The sequence below is a fragment of the Tamandua tetradactyla genome, chromosome 2 (genome assembly GCF_023851605.1).
Source record: "Tamandua tetradactyla isolate mTamTet1 chromosome 2, mTamTet1.pri, whole genome shotgun sequence".
Lineage (NCBI taxonomy): Eukaryota > Metazoa > Chordata > Mammalia > Pilosa > Myrmecophagidae > Tamandua > Tamandua tetradactyla.
In genome coordinates, this window is record NC_135328.1 from 60,297,656 (window position 1) to 60,324,841 (window position 27,186).

General features: G+C 38.2%; 2 protein-coding genes across 10 annotated transcripts in view; one reads left to right on the forward strand and one right to left on the reverse strand.

The window, feature by feature from the left end:
- Window positions 1–27,186, forward strand: part of SIT1 (signaling threshold regulating transmembrane adaptor 1) — a 256,827-nt gene that overhangs the window by 162,084 nt on the left and 67,557 nt on the right. The gene's annotated exons all lie outside the window — the stretch shown is intronic.
- The window catches only part of LOC143673367 (phospholipid-transporting ATPase FetA-like), a 169,498-nt gene that overhangs the window by 24,313 nt on the left and 117,999 nt on the right, over window positions 1–27,186 (reverse strand). For all 9 annotated transcript variants that reach the window (XM_077147777.1, XM_077147776.1, XM_077147778.1 and 6 more), the window contains 4 exons: window positions 12,473–12,669; window positions 10,308–10,516; window positions 7,719–7,762; window positions 1,039–1,204 (listed from right to left, as the gene is read on the reverse strand). In XM_077147777.1, coding sequence (XP_077003892.1) covers window positions 1,039–1,204; window positions 7,719–7,762; window positions 10,308–10,516; window positions 12,473–12,669 — 616 coding nt within the window. The remainder of the gene's footprint in view (window positions 1–1,038; window positions 1,205–7,718; window positions 7,763–10,307; window positions 10,517–12,472; window positions 12,670–27,186) is intronic.

The following is a 27,186-nucleotide window of genomic DNA, read 5'->3' on the forward strand; positions in this document are numbered from 1 at the left end:
GAAAATTTCTTTTCTGAAGGTCAGTTTGATTTTTTAAGACAGTTAAGCATCATCAGAATCTTATTCATGTGAATAAGATAGGTGGGGGAATATAATTTTAGGTGAGATATAAGATGTATCTACCAGACAGTGATATTTTCACTGTCACTAAAGGCAGTATCCAATGATGAGACCAAACATGCTTCAGATAATAGCAACTTATTGGAAAGGCAATGTGGTGTGGTGGGAGCTCACAGGCCAGGAAACATGAGATTTGGGTTCTTATCCCATCTCTGTCCTCCTTAGCTATAGGATTTTAGGCAAGTCACAATATCTTTTAGTGTCAATTTCCTTCTCTATAAAAGTGGAGTCATTTTTCTTGTTCTACCTGCCTCAAAGAGCTATTATAAAGATTTGGGGAGATAATATAAATGAAAGCAATTTGAAAAACTGTAAACTGATATGTAAATATTAAGTATTACTACTGGTAATATTTTAAGAGTACACTGTATTTAAAGGATGAGATTCATTTGATTGCCTGACTTATTAAAAAAATAAAAAGGCTTCTTAATTTATAGTTAGCCATTTCTCACTCATTGTTTCTAAAAAGATTTGGATAAATTCATGGATGATACCAAAGAAACTAGGATAGGTGGGATATCTTTACAATGTGAAGTGACAAGAGGATAATTGAACTTGTCCTCCAGGAAGTCTTGTCAGAGATAGCAGGGCTGATCTTGAGAATAATTCAGATTGACCCTATGACAGAACATCAAAGAGTCTTGAGATCAGAAGTTCCATATATATCACCAAGTTTTACCTCTATTCAATGACTGAATCTTCTTTAAAACCAAGAGCTTGTTTTCTACTTGAATACCTCCAGTAACTGCGAGTTCACTATTTATCTTGACCATTCATTTCATTGCAGGATGACACTTTCTATTAGAGAGTCCTCTCTTAGAGTAAGCCATTACAGATCATATCAAACTACCCCCACCTCCATCCAGCCTAGATTCTATGACATATTCTCAGTCCATGAGGCCTCAAGCCTCTCCTCACCTTCCACTCTCTCTTCTGTCATCACAGTATGACATATTGAGAGTGAGAGGAAAAACAAGTGTACCCAGTGATCTCCTTTCTTCACTGCTTCCACCAAAGTCTTATCATAAAATGAAAACTTAGGATCAGCCAGTTTGTTGTAGGAGAAGTCAACTTTTTCTGTTTTCTGGAACACAAAAGTCAGAATAAATTTTTCAACAGTAGCTTGATACTTTATAGAAGGTCGATTTGGGAGCAGTTTCTGGAATGTGAGAATACTCAAGGAAGATGGGAAAATAAAAGAAAGATAAATGGAACAGACATTGCACTGGTTCCTAAAGCCTTTGCAGCTCTGGCCTGGGCCAGCCATTCACATGAGCTAGAAAAGATCCATCCCAAAGAAGACAAGCTGAGTTCCACCTGGCAAACCCCTCTTTCCACCTTTCTACCTCAGCTATTCTGAATCATTCATGGCCATCTTCAGGCTCTACTCTTCCAATCCCATCCATGAGAATTAAACATGTGAATGTGAAGTAGTAACTGTTCCCTACTAGTAAGTGGGGTCTGGAAAAAAATCTTGCCTCTGGTTGTCCTCTTTCTGATCTTGGGAGCAAGGAAAGGAACAGAATCCTAGGCACAGTGATACCACTACATTGCAATATTCTTCTCTAGTCCTACAAGGTTAAGAGGGGGCTAGAGAGTAATATTCCAAGACAGAGGCAAGACATTTAATAAGGCAGCATCAGTACGTACTTGCTGTTCATAGGCTTAATTTTGAAAGCTTTTACTTGACCTGTCAGCATACCTGATTTCTTCCTGCCTCTAACCCTCATAGTCAGTAACCTTGCCACTTGTGTTCTTATTTTAGTTCTTGCCTCAATCTTTGGTCCTAAAATTCACAAGCATTTTCCTGTATATAACTTTGGATCCTTTAGACATTGATTTTTACGCTTCACATCAGCTAGACTCCTTGTAGCCACCTTAGGTAAACACTTCTTTTTTATTTATTTGTTTTTAATCCATATTTTTTACTCATTTGTCCATACTGTAGATAAAAAGAGCACCAGAACAAGGTTTTACAATCACATAGTCACTTTGCGAAAGGTGTATCATTATATAATCATCTTAAAGAAGTATGGCTACTGGAACACAGCTCTACAGTTTCAGGCACTTCCCTCTAGCCTCTCTAATACACCTTAAACTAAAAAGGGGATATCTATATAATGCAAAGGAATAACCTCCAGGATAACCTCTCAACTCTATTTGAAATCTCTCAGCCACTGATACTTTATTTTGTCTCATTTCTCTCTTCCCCCTTTTGGTTGAGAAGGTTTTCTTAATCCCTTGATACTGAGTCCCAGCTCATTCTAGAATTTCTGTCCCATGTAGCCAGGGAGGTTTACACCCCTGGGAGTCATGTCCCACTTAGAGAGGGGGAGGGCAGTGAGTTTGCTTGCCATGTTGGCTGGGAGATAGGCAACAAAAGAGGTTCTCTGGGGGTGACTCTTAGGCTCAACTTGAAGTGGGCTTAGCCTATTCTTTGCAGGGATAAGTTTCATATGAACAAACCCCAAAACTGAGGGTGTGGCCTATTGATTTGGTTGTCCCCACTGCTTGCAAGAATATCAGGAATTCTCCAAATGGGGAAGCTGAATTTTCCCCCTTTCTCACCAGTCCCCCAAGGGGACTTTGCAAATACTTTTTTATTCACTGTTCAAATCACTCTGGGATTTATTGGGGCATCATTCTGGACAAACCTACAAAATCTCATGCCCTATTCAAGGTTCCAGGTACTTATAGTGTTTAATTAAACTGTCTGTATAAGTTATATTAGGAGATGCACTAGTCGAAATATAAATTTTGTGCCAAATAAACATTTTTTGCTTTAGTCTCACACATAAGTAAAAGTTTTAAAATGTGACTTACCATCTATTTGCAACACCCTGCAATATTGACATTCCTTTGTTCTTCCTCATGCAAAAACATTTTTTAATTTGTACATTTAGTCACTATCATTGTATACTCTAGGCATTCCTAGATTATACCACCTCAGTCTTTATTGTCTGTCTTTCCTTCTGATTTCATTTGTGCCCCTAGCCCTCCTCCCTCTATCTCATTTCTGGCTCAATTTGATGCTGGAACTTTCTTATCCTCATCCCTGAGTGTGATGCTGTTAACAGATTTCTCAAGTCCAGATGAGAACTCTCAAGGATCTTTCCCCAGTTCTCTGTAGTTCTGGTGATACCTGGGCTAGGCTTCAGTATGTCAAGTAGTATGTCAATTAACCCGCTTGATGTTATGTGGGGAAGGGAAGTTTGTAGTGAACTATATTAGTTCTTTTCTGCATCCCTTCTAGAGGGAGTCTTGTCACAACAGTGAGAAAGTACAGTCAGTCCAGAGTCAAACCCTAGACCTAGTCAACCATGGATTTATGAGTGCTGGGAAGTTTGTGGGTTCAGTAATGTAAGAAACTCATATAGAATCCCTTGAGACTTTTCTAGACTTGGGCTCTTGTATTGACACATTCCCTGAAACTAGAAGCTGGTGGATGATCAGAGATAAGCTTAAAAATGTAGGCATGAGTCGAGATCCAAAGTTTGGATTTTTTCCATATTATCTTCTCCTCTCTGGAATAGGGAGTCACAGCAATTTTCAGTTGGAAGTGACACAATAAAATCTGTATTTCAGAGAAAGTTCTCTGGTGGCAGCATGGAGAATATATTGGAATTAGCAAGATCAGAAACAGAGAGACCAGTTAGAAGGCCAATGCAACAACCCACAAGGGCAATAATGAAGCATTTAATTTAAGTGTATGCACTTAGTTTAATATTAAATTAAGGGGATGAATTTGAAAAAATAAAGAGCTAGAATTGATAGGATGTGGATATGAGGAGTGAAAGGGGAATAATTAACAATAATTATATTTTTCCTAATTGGGTACTTGGGTATATGGTGAGACCACTCATTGAAATAGGATACCCAACAGGAGGAGGATACCCAACAAACTGAATTGGAGATACCTGAGGGATATACAGATAGTAATGAAAGCAGGCAGTTGTATATATAGTTTTGAAGCTCAGGAAAGAGATCTGAGCTAGTTTCTGATCTCCCTTCCTAGATAAGTAATGTTTAAGATCTGGCTGGATATATGACTGAGGCAGGGTAGGCTTGGAGCTACAGTACCCTATGATCAGAGAGGTGATATACAGGAGTAACTGAAATTAAAAGCCAAACAACTAGTTAAACAATGTAGAAAGGCAAAATCCAGGAACTAGACAAAAGGATGGAAACTGGGGATGTCAGATGAGAGGAAGTGGATTCAGAATGGAGGGTAGAAGGTCTCAGGATAAACTCTTTAAGATGCCTTAACATAGCTATAAGACAGTTTTTAATGGTGGTATTTAAGAGTGTCAAATTATGCAGAGAAGTTGGGTAAGGATTTAACTAGGTAGTCATTAATGACTGTGGCTAGGATAGTTTCAGAGGACATGATAGGACAGAATCTAATTACAAAGAGCAAGTTGAAGAATGAATGAAAGGTGAGGAATTAGAGATTTCTGTAATTGTCTGTTTACTTATATGGTTCCTCCTCTAGTCTTTCAACCTTCTGAAGGTACAGTTCAAGTGTGTTTTTCCTGAACCTTTAGCACTTACTCAGAGCCTTGGATGTGGTAGACAATAAATATTTTGGACTGACTGATGGCCCTAGATAATGGCTAGAGGGGAATGCAGGCTCAAGGAAATATTCAAGTGTTTTTTTAAAAAAGGTAAAAACTTGAGCTGAGGGGCAAAATCATTTAGGGGATAAGTCTTGGAGAGGAGAACAAGAGAATACAAGGTTCACTGAGGCACCTGAAGAAGTGGGAATAGATGGAATAAAGAAACTAATATTAAAAGGAAAAGTGATACCTTTTTTGAGACTGAAAGAAAGGAGGTAAAATAGGTTCTGATATATGCATAGGAGAGGATATTTACCTAAGTTTGGATTTTTTTTTTGCAGTAAAATATAACACTATGTCATCTGCTATATAGGGGAGACAGAGGAATATTTGGTAGAGGGCCTGAGAGTTGTTAATATTTGGAATAGCTGACATAGGGAATAAAGGATGAAGCTGAAAACAGGTGAAAAAATTGCCAAGTGGCATTAGGGACCCAACAGAGGTTGGAGTCTCTTAATTTGTAAAGGTTTTGTAAACCCCCAAATAGTGATCAGCACTCTGAAATTAGAAGCCAAAAAGAGTAGAAGGTGGGGCTAATTCAAGGTTGAGGTCTGTTGGATGATTAAAGAAAAAAACACAAGGACTAGCTAAGGTATTTAAGATGCCTATGATCTTGGGATACAGGCTAGATAGGAAAGGAGGGAAAGCCTTGAGTGATTGATAGACTGGGAAAAAAAGGAGAGCAGAAGGTTTGTTAGTCTTGTTTAAATATGTAATTTGGCATACTATGAGTGAAGTAGTAAGAGACGGAGGGATAAGGTTTGTGATCAGAGATGGTGACATGGGAGTTTACAATTTCAGAGTAGTACAATTTTGGATGACAACATGGCGACATGAAAATGGGCAGTACAGGGTTTTGGAGTACAGAAGGTCATGAAGCTTAGACTCTGACGTGACACAGCATTCATAAAGATACCAACACCACCCAAGATAATAGTAGGGATTAAGTGGAGAGGGAGAAAATGAGCTAAGTTTCAAAGTCTTCAAAGAATGAAGTGGAAAAGCCAGAAGATTCATAGATGGCAAAAACAAAAAAATTAAAGAGGACTATAGCCAGAAGTCATAAGGATCACAGGGAGAAAGACTGTATGAGAGAGAAAAAGTAACAGTTTAAAAGCAATGCAGGATTAGGACAATACTTTTGGGCTAATGATATGCAGAGTATGAGAGAGATGGAGGGAAAGGGATATTCTTAGGGAGAGTCGTATTTCAATTAAGACGGGGAAAGAAAGAGCGCATTTCATGAAGGGATTGAGGCTCTAGGTAAGTTATACAAGAGATCAAAGATTGTAGTGATCTAGTGGAAAATGTGTCAGGGTTAATCAGTAGTGTAAGGAAGAGGGAGGGGAAAGAAGTTCCTGTGTAGCAATCTACTCCCTTTGCTCCAGAAGCTAGAATTTTGAAGCTAGAACATGGTTTATATTGCCAACGTCTTGAGCAGAGACTCCAGAACTGGATTAAAGGCAAAACATGGATTTTCCTTCCCTTTCACAATCTCTTTGGATGGATGGGGAAAAGGTGGCAGGTGGGAGCTGGATTCAGCTATTTGGCACTTACGTCAGTGGCTAAGGGCTGAGAATTGGGTCTAGCAGGCAAGTGATAGGCTAAGTAGTATACTGAAGGTGATGGAGGAAGCCCTAGGAAGGGATGCTTAAAATCAAATCAGTAAGCATAAAGCGGAGAAAACAGTAAAAATGAACCAGCCAGAGATAGGAAGAATGGATAGGAAGATATTTTTTTCTAATTGTGGACTGGCAAAGTCTCTTGAGTATGTCACAAATCTTGAAGTTATAAAGGAAAAGACTGATAAATTTGATTACATAAATTAAAAACTTCTAAATAGAAAAAAGTTATAAACGAAATGAAAAGACAAAATGGGAAAAATAATTACAATATACATGCCCAACAAAGGAAGAGTTGTATTTTTACTCTATATAAGAGCACTTTCAAATAAAAACAAAGAATATGAACAGACAATTCACAAAAAACTATAAATTCACAAAAAAGTATATATAAATAAATATATGGAAAGTGATTCAATCTAATTAGTAATCAAAGAAAGGTAAATTAAATACTAAGATATCATTTTTCACTATGACATGTACAAAGATTAAAAAAGTGTTAATATCTAGTATTGACAGGATATGGAAGAAAAGGAATTCTCATAACATTTTGTGGGGTTATAAGCTGTTGTAATGTATCTGGAGAACAATATGGCAATTGTTAAATGGATTTAAAATGTGGCTACCCTTTACCAGAGATTTATTCTAAGGAAATCTTAGAAAAAGTAGACAAAATGTATGTATCAGGATGCTTAAGACAATGCTATTTTTAATAGTAAAAACTGGATTAATATAGGGATTGTGTTTAAATAAATTAGGCTACATCAATACAATTGGATATTGTACAGTCATTCAAAATGATGAGGCAAACTAGATTTTCTGACATGAAAAGATGACCACAATATAGTATTAGGTGAACAAAAGGAGGCTGAAAAAAGTATGTATATTATGATCTTAGCTATCTATAACTCTATCCATCAATCTAATCATCTATCATTTACCCATTATCTTATCTATCTATGTAAACATAACTATATATATATATATATATATATATATATATATATATGTCAAAATATCTGATAGGACACAGTCCCCAATTTTACATTTTTTATCTAAATGGGATTGAATAATTTTAACTTTCTTCATTCATTTCTATATTGTTTGAATTTTGATTATAGTGAATATGGCTTATTTTTTAAACAGAAAAAAGACAATAAAGCTACTTTTGTTTATAAAACAACCTCAAATCCTTCAAATAAACATAGGTCATTAATATAATGCTTTCTGATATTATGGGGCCAAGAAAAGCTTTTATTTCAGAGGCTAAGGGAGTACCAATTTTTGTTAAAAATGTAGTTCTATAGCACTGCGTCACTGAGCTCCCACATGTATTTCACAAGGAGCTGCCATCACTCACCTCAGAAATTTCCACACTCCGTCCGTTCACATCATAGACATTACCTGTTGATAAATAAACAAAGCAGAGATTTGGCAAGGAAGTTAAAGGAGGTTTTTTTTTTTTTAAGAAAACGATTTTATTGTGTTAACATTTATTACATAAAATTTGCCATTTTAACCATTTTTATGTATACAATTTAGTGGCATTATTTATAGTCGCAATGTTGTGCAACCCCAACCACCATGAATGACCAGAACCTTTTCATCACCCCAAATGGAAACTGCGTACCACTAAGCAATAGCCCCCCAGTCCTCCCCCGACCTGTTCTTTTACACTCCTGCACTTAAATTACTGTAAAGTTCTGGTCTAGGACCAGGACATACTTAAAAACTTCTTCATAGCTTGTGCATAGAGAAAATTTCACTGAAATGCAATGGTAAGAACTGCAATATAAAAAGGTTATCTTCATTTTGATAAAATATTATCATAGAGTAAAACAGCACTTTTTATGGTTCCCACACCCATGGGTGTCCTCCTTCAGGGATCTGTGATATCAAAACTATTTCCATGAAACTAATAATATGTTATTTGCTTTTTTCACTGTGTTGATTTTTGCACATATGTACAAACGTAATATTGGGTAAAATTGCTGGTTCCTTGCTTACATGAAATAAAGGCAACAGAACCAAACTTTCCTAGTAAGGCATGTAGCTTGCCATGACAAGTACTTGTCAGGTTATTGTTATGTACTTCTAAGGAAAAAAGTCAGTTTCACTTAACAATAGCTCTTATGAAGCAGTAAAGATTATTTTTATTAAATCTTCCCTCTTGAATAAATGTCTTTTTTTAAAATATTCTGTGAGATGAAATGGGAGGTACACAGAAAACACTTCTTTAAAGTATAATGGTTAACTCCAGGAAGAGCACCACATTAATTGTTTGAGTTATGAGATGAACTATCTACTTTTTTTCCATGGGACACCATTTTTATTTCAAAGATTGACTGACAGACACACTATACCTATTCAGACTTGGGTAGTTAGAAGACATTTTCTCAAGAACTCATGAAGTGAACCTGCCAGTTCAAGGAAGACAATTGATGGTATATGTTGTCAATGACAAAATTTGAAGTTTCAAGTAAAAATCAGAATTTTAGAAATTTTTATCAGCCACTGTGAGCTTGGCAGCTTTCCAATGCTTAAAGACATTGTTGATGAGATAAGTGGTGGCCTATGAATGCTATTTTTTGATAAAGTTCAAGAAACTACCTCTTGTTGAATTTTGAATATCAAAGAAAAATAACATAATTATTTTAAGAGGCAATTAAAATGCTCCTCTCTTTAACTATATATCTATGTGACTATATATCTATGTGAGACCTGGTTTTCTTTAGGTGTAAAGGTGGGGTTTTAAAATCTTATTTCTTCTCATTCCTTTCTCCTAGACCTGCTCAGAAATCCCTCAAGCCACCTAGCCTATAAGCTCCTTTCCCGAAGGCAATGAATGGTAAGGAGAGATCATCTGCTTGGGCCTTAGTTCTTCTCCTTAAGTGAGAGTGAGGGAAGCCTGGAGGTTAGTCATTTTGAGACTTCATATCTCAGAAAGCCCTCAGGTCAGAAAAGGTACCTAGAAGAGATGTGAAAACAGTGCTAGAGTGTTTAGGATTCTTGGCCCCTGCTTAGTACAGACAGAGTGGGGATGAAAACAATCCTGATGCCAGGCACAGAAATACTTGTGACCCTCTTCAGCCTTACCCAGTGTATGGTCAGTTCTACACGATAAGCCAGAGAATGTATATTCTCACCCAAATTAACTTATCCAAAAATAAGCCTTCAGAATTTATTACATATGAAAACTTGTTGGCAGGGATAATAGGAAATACTAGAATGCTCTAGATTTTTAATTTAAGTTATTTCATTTTATTATTTTTTATTGAAATGAAATTTATTTAATATATATTAAGCATTTTAAAGTATGCATTCACAATGCTGTGTCGACTCTCTCTAGTTTCAAAACCTTTTCAACACCGCAGAACACCCCATGTGTTTCAGATGTGAATTTCCTCCTCTGCTGACTAGGGCGGTGGACATAAATGTTCACACACATGAGGACTTAACAAGCTTTATCCTTAAGGTATAAAATAAATGAAGGATTGGGCCTTGGAGACAGTGATAAAATTCTGACTACCCTTTGATGGCTTCTCTCAAGACTTTTGGTCTGAGGAGGAAATCAGGAGATTAGCAGCTTCAGTCATATGCATACTGCTCTATTTGATTTAAGATGAGCATGTCATTTTTTCCTCAAGACATTGGAAAGTCTTTGAGGACAGAGACTAAGTCTTGCAATATTTGGTATTTCCAATGCCTTATATAATGGATTGCACTATAAGGCACTAAATAAATGTTTTTGGGTTAGAACTGAATGTGTAGGATAATCTTTACCTAATGAATAGGGAGAGTTGTGAGCATAGGAAATAAATGAGAATTTCAGAGGCTTATAGATTTAGAGCTAGATAATTTCTGAAACGATCTACAAAGTAGAATTCCAGTTCCCCCCACCGATGCCCGACCCCGCCAGGATGCAGGGAAAGCAGGAGGGCATGCATACCATAGAAATTCCCATTAATAGAACACTTTTTGAAAATCATGATGTTCTGGGTCAGGGTCCCTGTTTTGTCGGAGAACACGTATTTGACCTGGCCGAGCTCCTCATTAAGGGTGGTGGTGCGAGCCTGTGCTGGTGTATTCTTTGGTGCATAAAACATCTTCCGATCCCAGTTGATATAGTAACTGTTGCCCAATCTTATCATCTCAACACTAAGGAGAAAGCAAGAAGAGAAGGGTCCTGGGTTAGAGAAGGACAAGAAAATACATCATCCTGATTTCCTTCTCACCATCCCCATGGTAGGTCAGGACTAGTATCTGAAAACCAGAGGCTCTTCCTTATTCACAACCTACTTTCTTTAAGGACCTTTTCCCAGCCAGTTCTTCAAAACTCTGACTTTGACGTTATCACTGAAGACTTCACTACATTGATATACCTAATTAACTTCTTAGAGGCAGACCCCTCTTTTACTCTTTCTTATTCCAAAATATGCCCAGAAAAATTCACTTTTTGAACTTCTGCAGTACAAATAATACAAGGTTTGATACAGTAATGTCCAACTTATAAATGGCTACTTATGCCTAATTAAAGGATTATTGCTGCTGTCTTGTAAATCCATTGGTGGGAAAGAGAGGGAAACTTAAAAATCTCAGCATGAGTTTATTTCAGAAGAAGGGAAGAAAATACGAGAATCAGAAACAGCTTATGGGATCTACCCTTTGATAAATTTCCAAGCAGTATCAGCCTGCCTGTGGGGTGGCTCCTCTTCTCAACACTCTCCTCTCAATTTTATCTGAATTTCCTCTATTGCCTATGTCACATTCCTTTTATGCTCCAAATAACATGATTATAGATCCTTATGGAAAACAAGCATCTTCAGTTTTGGAGACTGAAGACTTTTAAGAGACTTCCTTCCTATCATCATTCATACTTAATAGGTATTAATTTAGACTCCCTTATTAGTAATCCATGTCTGAAACTGCTCTATTGGGCATCATTAATTTTTAGTTTAGTTGAAGGATGTGGTGGTTTGAAGTTGCATGTATCCCAGCCACCAAAGCAATCTCTCTAATCCTATACATCTAATCATATTATTATTACTTATTTTCTTAGAAAGATCTTTGCTGGCTCTTAACTGCCTGTAAGATGAAATCCACACTCCTTGACATGGTGTGATGGTTTGAAAGGATTATGTACCCTGGAAAGGCCATGTTTTAATCCTGATGCATCTTGTGGAAACTTGAGTAGATTAGATTGTCTCCACAGAGATGTGACTCATCCAAATGTGGGTATTAACCTGTGATTAGAGGAAGATGTGACTCCACCTATTCCAGGTGGGCATTGATTAGTTTACTGGAATCCTTTAAAAGAGGAAACATTTTGGAGAGAGCCATGAGAACCATGAGAGCCCAAGCAGCCAGAGACCGTTAGAGAGGAAGAAGGAAAATGCCCCCAGGGGAGCTGGGGTTTAGGAAACTTAGAAATAAGGTTGCTAAATGTGGTCAGGGTTTAGGAAACCTAGAAATAAGGTTGCTAAAATGTGTTTGGGTGTGTGCATGTGGAAGGGAATGCACACCCTAGAAAAAGATCAGAGTATGGTAAAAACTTATTTCAACTATTTCAATTTTTTGTCCATGGTGCTCATGAAAAGGGGAGAAAACACCCTTCCTCTTCTCTTCTTCTACTTTTAGGAACTAGAATTTAGGCCACAGTCACACCTGTCTACCATTTGCCACATTGTTTTTGTGGGAAAATACATTCTGAGTTCTGATTAAGTGACTTACAAGTGAATGTTTGGAACCTACCTCACTGGTAAATTAGAGGCTGCCAGTCCTATGCTCTAGCATCACCAAATTTGGTGTATTTTTCCTAACTGTTTCATGTGTTTCTTTGTGTTGTTTAATCATTTACATTATAAGTTATTTGAGGGCAGGAACAATTTTCTTTTTGTATAACTGACATAGTATCAAGCACAGTGTGCTGGACATGGAAGGCATTTATGCAATCTCTGGAATTTATCAGGAGTGCTCTGTATACCAGGCACTGTGAAATGAAGAGGGTTAAAGGTCACATAGTCTATGCATTCTAAAAGTTCACACTCTATTTGGGGAAATAGGATGTATGAAGTCAGATCCTCCCCAACAACACAGTTGATCTAATAAACCTACCTGACATAGAGGGAAATGGGCACCATGGTGTTGAGAATAATGAAGTAGGACCAGAATATGAGGATGGCAGAGACAAATGATGAAGAGACATATTCTTCCCATGGTAGAAAAGTCTGGAAGTAGTAGCCATTCTTGCTCTCCCAAATACCATGCCCAATTGCTAGGATAAAACACATGCTGCCTAACAACAGGCAAATCTATAAATAATAAAAAAAAAGATAATTAAATTAACATTTCATCCAAGGTATGAACCTTCTGGAGCCTTATCTCTAAAAAAGATTCTCTCTCTCTTTAGAGGCCAGGAAGGCCCTGCAGTTCACAGACTCTGGGCAGTAGTACACAGGACAGAAAAGAAAGTTGGCAGGAGCAATCCTTGGGATATGGATGGGAGACAATTGTAACTAGAATATATTTCTATATACTGGTAATGAATAATCTGGAGAAGAATTTAAGAAAAAAATCCATTAAAATAGCAATTAAAATCATAACATATGTAGGAATAAATCTAAGTAAGGATGTAAGGACTTGTATGCACAAAACCAGAAAACTCTGCTAAAAGGAGACCTAAATAAATGGAAGAACAGTTCACATTTGTGGACTGGAAGACTAAAGATTAAGAAATCAAATTTACTCAAAGTAATTTACGGACTCAACACAATCCCAATCAAAATTCCAACAGCTGAAACATGCTATGTCACCAGCCTTCAGGCTGCGAGTTGGTGCCGTCTGTGTCGGTGTTTTTTCGAATCCTGTGAACAGTAACCAGGAAATCAAATGAGGCAGAAACCAGCTGTAACTTTAGGTCAGAGCGCATTAAAATGAACTACTTCTGAAGGAGCAGCGCCCAAGCCCCAGGCCCTGAGTGGAAGGCCCCGGTAAAGGTCAGGGCTTGGTCCGCGTGACTCTCCTTCCTGTGCACGTCAGAGCCCGGCTCTGCCCCAGAACAGCTACTAGGGGAGTAGAAACGATACAGAACAGCTCCCGGAGCCACGACAGAGATCAAAAAGACAGGGTACCCCATCCTGGAACAGCTGACTGGCTGAGAGAATCCGCTTCGGTGAGATCACCGAGGGGCGCGGGCTTCCCCGGGCCAGGGCGGCAAGCGGCCGGAGTCCCTCCCTTCCTCCTTCCCGGGCCAGCTGGGACAATTGGACAGGCGATCCCCTCAAGCCGCGGTGGCTGGCGCCCCCCTACACGTGGCCCTCCGGACAAACTGGGAGAATTGGATCAGAGATCCCCAGGCCGCGGAGAACGGTGACCGGGGTCCCTTCCAAACACGTGACTTCCCTGTCCGGCTGGGAAAGGTGCACTCTCCCGGGCCGCGGCGGCTGGTGCCCTCCCGCCACGCTTGGCGCCCCGGGCCGACTAGCAGATTCGGATGGGCGCTCTCCCGGGCTGCGGCGGCTGGCGACGCTCCCTGCGTTCAGACCCCCGGGCCGGCTGGCACTCTTCCAAGCCGCTTTGGCTGGCGAACCTCCCCCACGGCGAGAGTTTTCCAAAGTTAAAGGACCCACAGCAACTTTTACTGGTGGGACCCGCAGACAAACATGTGCCATGAGCGCCACCTACTGGGCAGGATAAGAAAAACAGAACCCAGAGATTTCACAGAAAAATCTTTCAACCTGTTGGGTCCAACACCCAGGGAAATCGGACTAAATGCCCAGACGCCAGCAGAAGATAACGGATCATGCTCAGAAAACTGAAAATATGGCCCAGTCAAAGGAACAAACCAATAGTTCAAATGAGATACAGGAGCTGACACAACTAATGCTGAATATACGAACAGAAATGGAAAACCTCTGCAAAAACGAAATTGATAAATTGAGGGAGGACATGAAGAAGACATGGGCTGAACAAAAAGAAGAAATAGAAAAACTGAAAAACAAATCACAGAACTTATGGAAGTGAAGGATAAAGTAGAAAAGATGGAAAAAACAATGGATACCTACAATGATAGATTTAAAGAGACAGAAGATAGAATTAGTGATTTGGAGGATGGAACATCTGAATTCCAAAAAGAAACAGAAACTATAGGGAAAAGAATGGAAAAATTTGAACAGGATATCAGGGAACTCAAGGACAATATGAACCGCACAAATATACGTGTTGTGGGTGTCCCAGAAGGAGAAGAGAAGGGAAAAGGAGGAGAAAAACTAATGGAAGAACTTATCACTGAAAACTTCCCAACTCTTATGAAAGACCTAAAATTACAGATCCAAGAAGTGCAGTGCACCCCAAAGAGATCAGACCCAAATAGGCGTTCTCCAAGACACTTACTAGTTAGAATGTCAGAGGTCAAAGAGAAAGAGAGGACCTTGAAAGCAGCAAGAGAAAAACAATCCATCACATACAAGGGAAACCCAATAGGACTATGTGTAGATTTCTCAGCAGAAACCATGGAAGCTAGAAGACAGTGGGATGATATATTTAAATTACTAAAAGAGAAAAACTGCCAACCAAGACTCCTATATCCAGCAAAATTGTCCTTCAAAAATGAGGGAGAAATTAAAACATTTTCAGACAAAAAGTCACTGAGAGAATTTGTGACCAAGAGACCAGCTCTGCAAGAAAACTAAAGGGAGCACTAGAGTCAGATATGAAAAGACAGAAGAGAGAGGTATGGAGAAGAGTGTAGAAAGAAGGAAAGTCAGATATGATATACATAATACAAAAGGCAAAATGGTAGAGGAAAATATTATCCAAACAGTAATAACACTAAATGTTAATGGACTGAATTCCCCAATCAAAAGATATAGACTGGCAGAATGGATTTAAAAACAGGATCCTTGTATATGCTGTCTACAGGAAACACATCTTAGACCCAAAGATAAACATAGGTTGAAAGTGAAAGGTTGGGAAAAGATATTTCATGCAAATAACAACCAGAAAAGAGCAGGAGTGGCTATACTAATATCCAACAAATTAGACTTCAAATGTAAAACAGCTAAAAGAGACAAAGAAGGACACTATATACTAATAAAAGGAACAATTAAACAAGAAGACATAACAATCATAAATATTTACACACCGAACCAGAATGCCCCCAAATACGTGAGGAATACACTGCAAACACTGAAAAGGGAAATAGACACATATACCATAATAGTTGGAGACTTGAATTCACCACTCTCATCAATGGACAGAACATTCAGAGAATCTGAATATTGCTATAAATGAGCTAGACTTAACAGACATTTATAGGACATTGCATCCCACAATAGCAGGATACACCTTTTTCTCAAGTGCTCATGGATCATTCTCAAAGATAGACCATATGCTGGGTCACAAAGCAAGTCTTAAGAAATTTTAAAAGATTGAAATCATACACAACACTTTCTCGGATCATAAAGGAATGAAGTTGGAAATCAATAATAGACAGAGTGCCAGAAAATTCACAAATACGTGGAGGCTCAACAACACACTCTTAAACAACGAGTGGGTCAAAGAAGAAATTGCAAGAAAAATTAGTAAATACCTCGAGGTGAATGAAAATGAAAACACAACATATCAAAACTTATGGGACACAGCAAAGGCAGTGCTAAGAGGGAAATTTATTGCCTTAAATGCCTATATCAGAAAAGAAGAAAAGGCAAAAATGCAGGAATTAACTGTCCACTTGGAAGAAGGGGAGAAAGAACAGCAAACTAATCCCAAAGCAAGCAAAAGGAAAGAAATAACAAAGATTAGAGCAGAAATAAATGAAATTGAAAACATGAAAACAATAGAGAAAATCAATAAGAACAGAAGTTGGTTCTATGAGAAAATCAATAAGATTGATGGGCCCTTAGCAAGATTGACAAAAAGAAGAAGAGAGAGGATGCAAATAAATAAGATCAGAAATGGAAGAGGAGACATAACTACTGATCTCACAGAAATAAAGGAGGTAATAACAGGATACTATGAACAACTTTACGCTAATAAATACAACAATTTAGATGAAATGGACGGGTTCCTGGAAAGACATGAACAACCAACTTTGACTCAAGAAGAAACAGATGACCTCAACACCAATCAAAAGTAAAGAAATTGAATCAGTCATTCAAAAGCTTCCTAAAAAGAAAAGTCCAGGACCAGATGGCTTCACATGTGAATTCTATCAAACATTCCAGAAAGAATTAATACCAACTCTCCTCAAACTCTTCAAAAAAATTGAAGTGGAGGGAACACTACCTAATTCATTCTATGAAGCCAACATCACCCTCATACCAAAACCAGGCAAAGATATTACAAAAAAAGAAAACTGCAGACCAATCTCTCTAATGAATATAGATGCAAAAATCCTCAATAAAATTCTAGCAAATCGTATCCAACAACACATTAAAAGAATTATACATCATGACCAAGTAGGATTCATCCCAGGTATGCAAGCATGGTTCAACATAAGAAAATCAATTAATGTAATACACCATATCAACAAATCAAAGCAGAAAAATCACATGATCATCTCAATTGCTGCAGAGAAGGCATTTGACAAGATTCAACATCCTTTCCTGTTGAAAACACTTCAAAAGATAGGAATACAAGGGAACTTCCTTAAAATGATAGAGGGAATATATGAAAAAACCACAGCTAATATCATCCTCAATGGGGAAAAATTGAAAACTTTCCCCCTAAGATCAGGAACAAGACAAGGATGTCCACTATCACCACTATTGTTCAACATTGTGCTGGAGGTTCTAGCCAGAGCAATTAGACAAGAAAAAGAAATACAAGGCATCAAAATTGGAAAGGAAGAAGTAAAACTATCACTGTTTGCAGACGATATGATACTATACGTCGAAAACCTGGAAAAATCCACAACAAAACTACTAGAGCTAATAAATGAGTACAGCAAAGTAGCAGGTTACAAGATCAACATTCAAAAATCTGTAGCATTTCTATACACTAGTAATGAACAAGCTGAGGGGGAAATCAAGAAACGAATCCCATTTACAATTGCAACTATAAGAATAAAATGCCTAGGAATAAATTTAACTAAAGAGACAAAAAACCTATATAAAGAAAACTACAGAAAACTGTTAAAAGAAATCACATAAGACCTAAATAGATGGAAGGGCATACCGTGTTCATGGATTGGAAGACTAAATATAGTTAAGATGTTGATCCTACCTAAATTGATTTACAGATTCCATGTAATACCAATCAAAATCCCAACAACTTATTTTTCAGAAATAGAAAAACCAATAAGCAAATTTATCTGGAAGGGCAGGGTGCCCCGAATTGCTAAAAACATCTTGAGGAAAAAAAACGAAGCTGGAGGTCTCACGCTGCCTGACTTTAAGGCATATTATGAAGCCACAGTGGTCAAAACAGCATGGTATTGGCATAAAGATAGATATATCGACCAATGGAATCGAATAGAGTGCTCAGATATAGACCCTCTCATCTATGAACATTTGATCTTTGATAAGGCAGTCAAGCCAACTCACCTGGGACAGAACAGTCTCTTCAATAAATGGTGCCTAGAGAACTGGATATTCATATGCAAAAGAATGAAAGAAGACCCATATCTCACACCCTATACAAAAGTTAACTCAAAATGGATCAAAGATCTAAACATTAGGTCTAAGACCATAAAACAGTTAGAGGAAAATGTAGGGAGATATCTTATGAATCTTACAATTGGAGGCGGTTTTATGGACCTTAAACCTAAAGCAAGAGCACTGAAGAAGGAAATAAACAAATGCGAGCTCCTCAAAATTAAACACGTTTGTGCATCAAAGAACTTCATCAAGAAAGTAGAAAGACAGCCTACACAATGGGAGACAATATTTGGAAATGACATATCAGATAAAGGTCTAGTATCCAGAATTTATAAAGAGATTGTTCAACTCAACAACAACAAAAAGACAGCCAACCCAATTACAAAATGGGAAAAAGACTTGAACAGACACGTACCATAAGAGGAAATACAAATGGCCAAAAGGCACATGAAGAGATGCTCAATGTCCCTGGCCATTAGAGAAATGCAAATCAAAACCACAATGAGATATCATCTCACACCCACCAGAATGGCCATTATCAACAAAACAGAAAATGACAAGTGCTGGAGAGGATGCGGAGAAAGAGGCACACTTATCCACTGTTGGTGGGAATGTCAAATGGTGCAACCACTGTGGAAGGCAGTTTGGCGGTTCCTCAAAAAGCTGAATATAGAATTGCCATACGACCCAGCAATACCATTGCTAGGTATCTACTCAAAGGACTTAAGGGCAAAGACACAAACGGACATTTGCACACCAATGTTTATAGCAGCGTTATTTACAATTGCAAAGAGATGGAAACAGCCAAAATGTCCATCAACAGAAGAGTGGGTAAACAAACTGTGGTATATACATACGATGGAATATTATGCAGCTTTAAGACAGGATAAACTTATGAAGCATGTAATAACATGGATGGACCTAGAGAACATTATACTGAGTGAGTCTAGCCAAAAACTAAAGGACAAATACTGTATGGCCCCACTGATGTGAACGGACATTCGAGAATAAACTTGGAATATGTCATTGGTAACAGAGTCCAGCAGGAGTTAGAAACAGGGTAAGATAATGGGTAATTGGAGCTGAAGGGATACAGACTGTGCAACAGGACTAGATACAAAAACTCAAAAATGGACAGCACAATAATACCTAATTGTAAAGTAATCATGTTAAAACACTGAATGAAGCTGCAACTGAGCTATAGGTTTTTTTTTTTACTATTATTATTACTTTTATTTTTTTCTCTATATTAACATTCTATATCTTTTTCTGTTGTGTTGCTAGTTCTTCTATACCGATGCAAATGTACTAAGAAACGATGATCATGCATCTATATGATGATGTTTAGAATTACTGATTGCATATGTAGAATGGTATGATTTCTAAATGTTGGGTTAATTTCTTTTTTTCCGTTAATTAATAATAATAATAAAAAAATTCCAACAGCTTTCTTTGGCAAAATGGAAATGCCTATAATGATTTTTTTTCTTTTTTCTTTTTTTAAAAATATTTTTATTGACAAATCTTCACACACATATAGTCCATACCTGCTGTACAATCAATGGCTCACAATATCATCACATAATTATGTATTTGTCATCATAATCATTTTTAGAACATTTGTATCACTGTAGAAAAAGAAATAAAAAAGAAGAAACTCATAATTGCATACCCCTTACCCCTCCCTCCCATTGACCACTAGTGTTTCCATTACCCAATTAATTTTACCGCATATCTTGTGCCGATTTGAAAATATTATGTATCCTAGAAAAGCCATGTTTTAATCCTGCTCCAATCTTGTGGGAGCAGCTGTTTCTTTTAATCCCTATTCAGGACTGCAGGTTGGAAAGTTTAGATTAGATTATCTCTCTGGAGATGTGACACACCCAATTATGGATGTGAACTTTTTACTAGAGGGAGATGGGACTCCAGCCATTCCAGATGGGTCTTCATTAGTTTACTGGAACCCTTTAAAAGAGGAAACACTGGGAGAAACCTCAGAAGCGACAGAGCCTAGGGAAACAACAGAAGCCCCAGAGCTGACAGAGAGAGCAGACGTAGACATTTGGAGAATGATTGCTTCAGAGAACAGAGACACAGATGTTTGGAGATGCTTGGAGCCCAGCAGATATCACCATGAGATATTATGCAAGTCAGAACCTGGAGAGAGTCAAGGGAAGCCCAGAAATGAAAGCCAGCTCCACAGAAGCAAAGTGAGGGATGCCCACAGGAACAGAGGCTGAAAGGAACGGAGCCCAGGAGCAAGGGACCAGTAGATGCCAGCCAGGTGCCTTCCCAGCTCACAGAGGTGTTCCAGACCCATTGGCATTTCTTGAGTGAAGGTAACCTCTTGTTGGTGCCTTAATTTGGATAGTTTATAGGTTTAGAACTGTAAGCTTTTAACTTATTAAATTCCCCTTTCTAAAAACTGTTCCATTTCTGGTGTACTGCATTCTGGCAGCTTGCAAACTAGCACATCCCCCCTATTATTTATTCATTTTTTATCCATATTTCTTTGCTCATCTGTCCATACCCTGGATAAAAAGAGGCACCAGTCACAGGTTTTCACAATCACAGAGTCACATTGTAACAGTTATATCTTTACACAATTGTCTTCAAAATCAAGGCTACTGGAGTACAGCTCAACAGCTTCAGGTACTTCCCTCCAGCCACTCCAACACATCACAAACTAAAAAGGGATATCTATATAATGCATAAGAAGAACCTCCAAGATAAACTCTCTACTCTGCTTGAAATGTCTCAGCCACTGACACTTTATTTTGCCTCAAATCTCTCCCCTTTTGGTCAAGAAGGCTTTCTCAACCCCATGATGTTGGGTCTCAGTGAATGCTGGGAATTCTGTTCCACCTTGCCAGGGAGATTTACACCCCTGGGAGTCAAGTCCTACGTGTGTGTTTGTGTGGGGAGGGCAGTGAGTTCACCTGTTAAGTTGGCTTAGAGAGAGAGGTCACATTTGAGCAACAAAAGAGGTTCTCTGGGGATGACTCTTAGGCATAATTCCAAGCAGGCTTAGCCTAACCTTTGTAGGGGCAAACCCCAAGATTGAGGGCTCAGCCTATTGACTTAGTTGTCCCCACTACTTTAAAGAACATCAGAAGTACTCCAAATGGAGAAGTTGCACATTTCTTCCTTTCTCCCCAGTCTCCCAAGGGGACTCTGCAAATACTTCTTTATTCACCACCCAAATTATTCTGTGATATATCAGGGCATCACTCTAAGCTGGACAAATGGACAAAATCTCATGTCCTATGCAAGATTCCATGCACTTATGGTGTTAAACTAAACTGACCATACAAGTTAAATTAGGCAATGCACTACCTAAAATATAAATTTTACACCAAACATGTCTCCCTTTGGTTTCACACAGAAGTTGAAGTTTTAAAATATGAATGATACCATCCTTTACCCTGTATTCTGATCTACCCTAGTCCTATCCAGATCAGCTTTCTTCATATCTGTAGTAGAAGTCTGCTCCCTTTTTCAACTTTTTAAGAATTTAGTTACAACTTCTGAATATATGTGACTTCTGTAAGAGCTTACAATCTAGAACCATAGGCCCCAACCTGATACCCCATGTTCTTGACTTCAGTTCACCAAGTTTTTATAATACATTTAGTCCATATGAATGGGGCATGATAATATTTGACTTTTTGTTTCTGACATTTTATTCAACATACAGCCATTAAGTTTCATTCACCTAGTTGCATGGCTTACAACCTCATTCCTTCTGGCAGCTGCTCAGTAGTCCATGGTACGTATATACCATAGCTCTCCCTTCCATTCCTCAGTTATTGTACCCTTAGGCCACCTCCATCTATTGTGAATCACTAACACTGCCGTCATAAACACCAGTGTGCAAATGTCCTCTGGTGTCCCTGCACTCAGTTCCTTCAGGTATATACAGCACAACAAGGTTTTAGGATCATATAGCAAACCCACCCCTAGCCTCCTGTGGAACCATCTCTGTTCATTTTTAAAGTTTTATTTGCACATCATACAATCCAACCTAAGTATATATACTTGCCTTCACACCATAATCTATATGAAGACCTTTTTTTTCCTTCCACAAAGATTCCATACCCCTCCCCCACCACCTGCCTGTTGACATTTAGTTTTGGCATATGCCTTTGTTATATTCAGTGGGAGCATATTACAATGCTGCTGTTGACTACAGACCCTAGCTTGCATTGGTTGTATTTCATTCTCAACACCTTGCGATGTTGACATTCATTTGTTCTCCCTCATGCAAAAATGTTTTTCTTTTATTAGTTCATTTAATTACCATCACTGTCCACTGGCATTCCTAAGTTATATCTTTATCTTCTAACTTTCCTTCTTGTTTCATATGTGCCCCCAGCCCTTCTCCCTCAATCATACTCACATTCAGTTTCATTCAGTGTACTTATATTACTGTTATTGTGCTATCCATTTCTGAATTTTTACAGTCTTGTTATACAATCTGCATTCCTTCAGCACCAAATGCCCAATGTCTACCCTATTTCTATCTCCTGATAACCTGTGTTATTAAATCCAATACTCCAAGTTCACTATTAATGTTAGTTCATATTTCTATCTCCTGATAACCTGTGTTCTTAAACTGAACTCTCCAAGTTCACTCATTAATGTTAGTTCATATTAGTGAGACCATATGGTATTCAACCTTTTGTGTCTGGCTAATTTCCCTCAGTTTAATGTCCTCAAGGTTCAATCACATTGTTACATGCTTCATGACTTTATTCTGTCTTACATCTGTGTATATACATTCATCGTATGTAGACACCACAGCTTGTTTAGCCATTCATTCATTGATGGACATTTGAGCTGTTTCCCTCTCTTTTTTTTTTTAAATTTTTTTTTATTTTTTAATAATTTTTTATTAATTAAAAAGAAATTACAAGAAAGAAACACAAACATCCATAATATATGCTCATTCCGTTCTACATATATAATCAGTAATTCACAATATCATCACATAGTTGCATATTCATCATCATGATAATTTCTGAGAACATTTGCATCAATTCAGAAAAAGAAATAAAAAGGCAACAGAAAAATAAAACAAAAACAGAAAAAGAAAAAAAATTTTTACATACCATATTCCTTATCCCTCCCTTTCATTGATCGCTAGTATTTCAAACTGAGTTTATTTTAACATTTTTTCCTCTATTATTTATTTATTTTTTTTCCTGAATCTACTATGTGCTTTTATTTTTTTATCCAATTTTTAAAATTTTTTTAATCAAAAAAAAGAAAAGAAATTAACACAACATTTAGAAATCACTCCATTCTACACATGCACTCAGTAATTCTTAGTATCATCACATAGATGTATGATCATCATTTCTCAGTACATTTGCATCGATTTAGGAAAAGAACTAGCAAAACAGCAGAAAAAGATATAGAATGTTAATATAGAGAAGAGAATTAAAATAATAATACTAATAAAAAATATATATATATAAAAAGGAAAAAGAAAAAAACAAAAACAGAAGATACAAACAAACAAACAAACAAACAAAAAACCATATTTCAGGTGCAGCTTCATTCAGTGTTCCAACATAGTTACATTACACTTAGGTATTATTGTGCTGTCCATTTTTGAGTTTTTGTATCTAGTCCTGTCGCACAGTCTGTATCCCTTCAGCTCCAATTACCCATTATCTTACCCTGTTTCTAACTCCTGCTGGTCTCTGTTACCAATGACATATTCCAAGCTGATTCTCGAATGTCGGTTCACATCAGTGGGACCATACAGTATTTGTCCTTTAGTTTTTGGCTAGACTCACTCAGCATAATGTTCTCTAGGTCCACCCATGTTATTACATGCTTCATAAATTTAGTCTGTCTTAAAGCTGCATAATATTCCATCGTAGGTATACGCCACAGTTTGTTTAGCCACTCGTCTGTTGATGGACACTTTGGCTGTTTCCATCTGTTTGCAATTGTAGATAATGCTGCTATAAACACTGGTGTGCAAATGTCCGTCTGTGTCTTTGCCCTTAAGTCCTTTGAGTAGATACCTAGCAGTGGTATTGCTGGGTCGTAATCCATTCTGCCATTCTATGTCTTTTGATTGGGAAATTCAGTCCATTTCCTTTTAGTGTTATTACTGTTTGGATAATATTTTCCTCTACCATTTTGGCTTTTGTATTATATATATCATATCTGATTTTCCTTCTTTCTACACTTTACTCCATACCTCTCTCTTCTGTCTTTTCGTATCTGACTCTAGTGCTCCCTTTAGTATCTCTTGCAGAGCTGGTCTCTTGGTCACAAATTCTCTCAGTGACTTTTTGTCTATAAATGTTTTAATTTCTCCTTCATTTTTGAAGGACAATTTTGCTGGATATAGGAGCCTTGGTTGGAAGTTTTTCTCTTTTAGTAATTTAAATATATCATCCCACTGTCTTCTAGCTTCCATGGTTTCTGCTGAGAAATCTACACATAGTCTTATTGGGTTTCCCTTGTATGTGACGGATTGTTTTTCTCTTGCTGCTTTCAAGATCCTCTCTTTCTCTTTGACCTCTGACATTCTAACTAGTAAGTGTCTTGGAGAATGCCTATTTGGGTCTATTCTCTTTGGGGTGCGCTGCACTTCTTGGATCTGTAAATTTAGGTCTTTCATAAGAGTTGGGAAATTTTCAGTGATAATTTCTTCCATTAGTTTTTCTCCTCCTTTTCCCTTCTCTTCTCCTTCTGGGACACCCACAACACGTATATTTGTGCGCTTCATATTGTCATTCAGTTCCCTGATCCCCTGCTCAAGTTTTTCCATTCTTTTCCCTATAGTTTCTGTTTCTTTTTGGAATTCAGATGTTCCATCCTCCAGTTCACTAATTGTAGCTTCTGTCTCTTTAGATCTACCATTGTAGGTATCCATTGTTTTTTCCATTTTTTCTTCTTTGTCCTTCACTCCCATAAGTTCTGTGATTTGTTTTTTCAGATTTTCTATTTCTTCTTTTTGTTCAGCCCATGTCTTCTTCATGTCCTCCCTCAATTTATTGATTTGGTTTTTGAAGAGTTTTTCCATTTCTGTTCGTATATTCAGCATTAGTTGTCTCAGCTCCTGTATCTCATTTGAACTATTGGTTTGTTCCTTTGACTGGGCCATATCTTTAATTTTCCGAGCGTCATCCATTATTTTCTGCTGGTGTCTGGGCATTTGATCAGATTTCTCTGGGTGTGGGACCCTGCTGGTTGAAAGGTTTTTCTGTGAAATCTCTGGGCTGTTTTTCTTTTCCTGCCCAGTAGGTGGCACTCGTGGCGCTCGTCTGTCTGCGGGGCCCACCAGTAAAAGATGCTGTGGCTCCTTTAACTTGCCAATCCGAATCTCGCAGTCAGCCCGAGAAACGCGCGTGGAGGGGGTGTGTCGCCGGCCGCCGTGGCTTGGGGGACTGCCAGTCCAAATTGCCCAGCTGGCCCGAGACGCCAAGCGTGGCGGGAGGGCCCCACTATCCAACGTTCCCACTCAGACCGGGGAGCCACGTGCGTGGAGGGGACCCCAGTCGCCAGCCGCCCCGGCCGGGAAAACGCGCGCCCCTTGGGTATCTCACCGTAGTGGATTCTCCCTGCCCGTTCAGCTGTTCCAGAATGGGGTACGCTGTCTTTTTGGTCTCTGTCGTGGCTCCGGGAGCTGTTTCGTAGTGTTTCTGTTTCTTTAGTTGCTTTTCTGGAGGAGGAACTAAGACCCGCGCGTCTTACTAAGCCGCCATCTTCTCCGGAAGTCTGTTTCCCTCTCTTGACAATTGTAAATAATGCTGCTATAAACATTGGTATGCAAATATCTGTTTGTGTCCTTGCCTTTAGTTCTTGTGTGTCATGGTCAGGTTCATGTGTCAACTTGGCCAAGTGGTGGTACCTGTTTGTCTGGTTGGACAAGTGCTGGCCTGTCTGTTGCAATGAGGACATTTCATAGAATTAAATCATGATCAGGTCAGCTGCATCCGCAGCTGATTCCATTTGTAATCAGCCAAGGAGAGTGTCTTCTGCAATGAGTGATGCTTAATTTAATCACTAGAAGCTTTTTAAGGAGGATTCAGAAGAGAAAAGCTCTCTTCCTGCTTCAGCCAGTGAGCCTCTCCTGTGGAGTTCATCCCGACCCTCCATCGGGATCATCAGCTTCATAGCCTGCCCCGCGGATTTTGGACTCTGCATTCCCACAATTACGTGAGACACTTTTATAAATTTTATATTTGCGAGTGTTTCCTGTTGATTCTGTTTCTCTAGAGAACCCTAATTAATACACTCTAAATATATACCTAGTAATGGGAACGCTGGATCATATGGCAAATCTATACTTAGCTTCCTGAGGAACTGCCAAACTGCCTTTCAGATCGGTTGTACCATTTTACATTCCCACCAATGTGGATTGTGTGCCAATATCTCCACATCCTCTTCAGGACGTTTTGTGTTTTTTTTTTTTTTTTTTTTTTGTTGCTGTTGATCGACATTCTAGTGGGTGTGAGATGATATCTCATTGTGGTTTTGATTTGTATTTCCCTAATAGCCAGTGAAGTTGAACATCTTTTCATGTGCCTTTTAGCAATTTGTATTTCATTTTCTGAGAAGCGTCTGTTCATGTCTTTTGCCCATTTTTAAATTGGGTTGTTTATCTTTTTTTGTTGAGTTCAAGAATCTCTTTATATTTTCTGGATACTAAACCCTTACCTGATAGATGGTTTCCAAATATTGTTTCCCATTGCATAAGCTGCCTTTTTACTTTTCTGATAAAGCTCTTTGATGTACAAAATTGTTTAATTATGAGGAGTTCCCTTGTATCTATTTATTTTTTTCAATGCCTGGGGTTTGGGTGTAAGGTCTAGGAAACCACCTCCTATTACGAGATTTATTAGATATTTCCCTACATTTTCTAAAAGTTTTATGGTCTTAGCGCTAATGTGTAGGCCTTTGATCCATTCTGAATTAATTTTTGTATAGGATGTGAGATATAGATATTCTTTCATTCTTTTACATTTGGAATCCAGTTCTCCAAACAACATTTATTGAAGAGGTTGCTCTGTCCCAGGTGGGTTGGCTTGACTACCTTATCAAAGATCAATTGTCCGCAGATGAGAGGGTCTATTTCTGAGCAGTCAATTCTATTCCATTGGATAGTATATCTATCTTTATGACAGTATTATGCTGTTTTGACCACTTCAGATATGTAATATGCTTTTAAGTCAGGTAGGGTGAGACATCCCACTTTTTCTT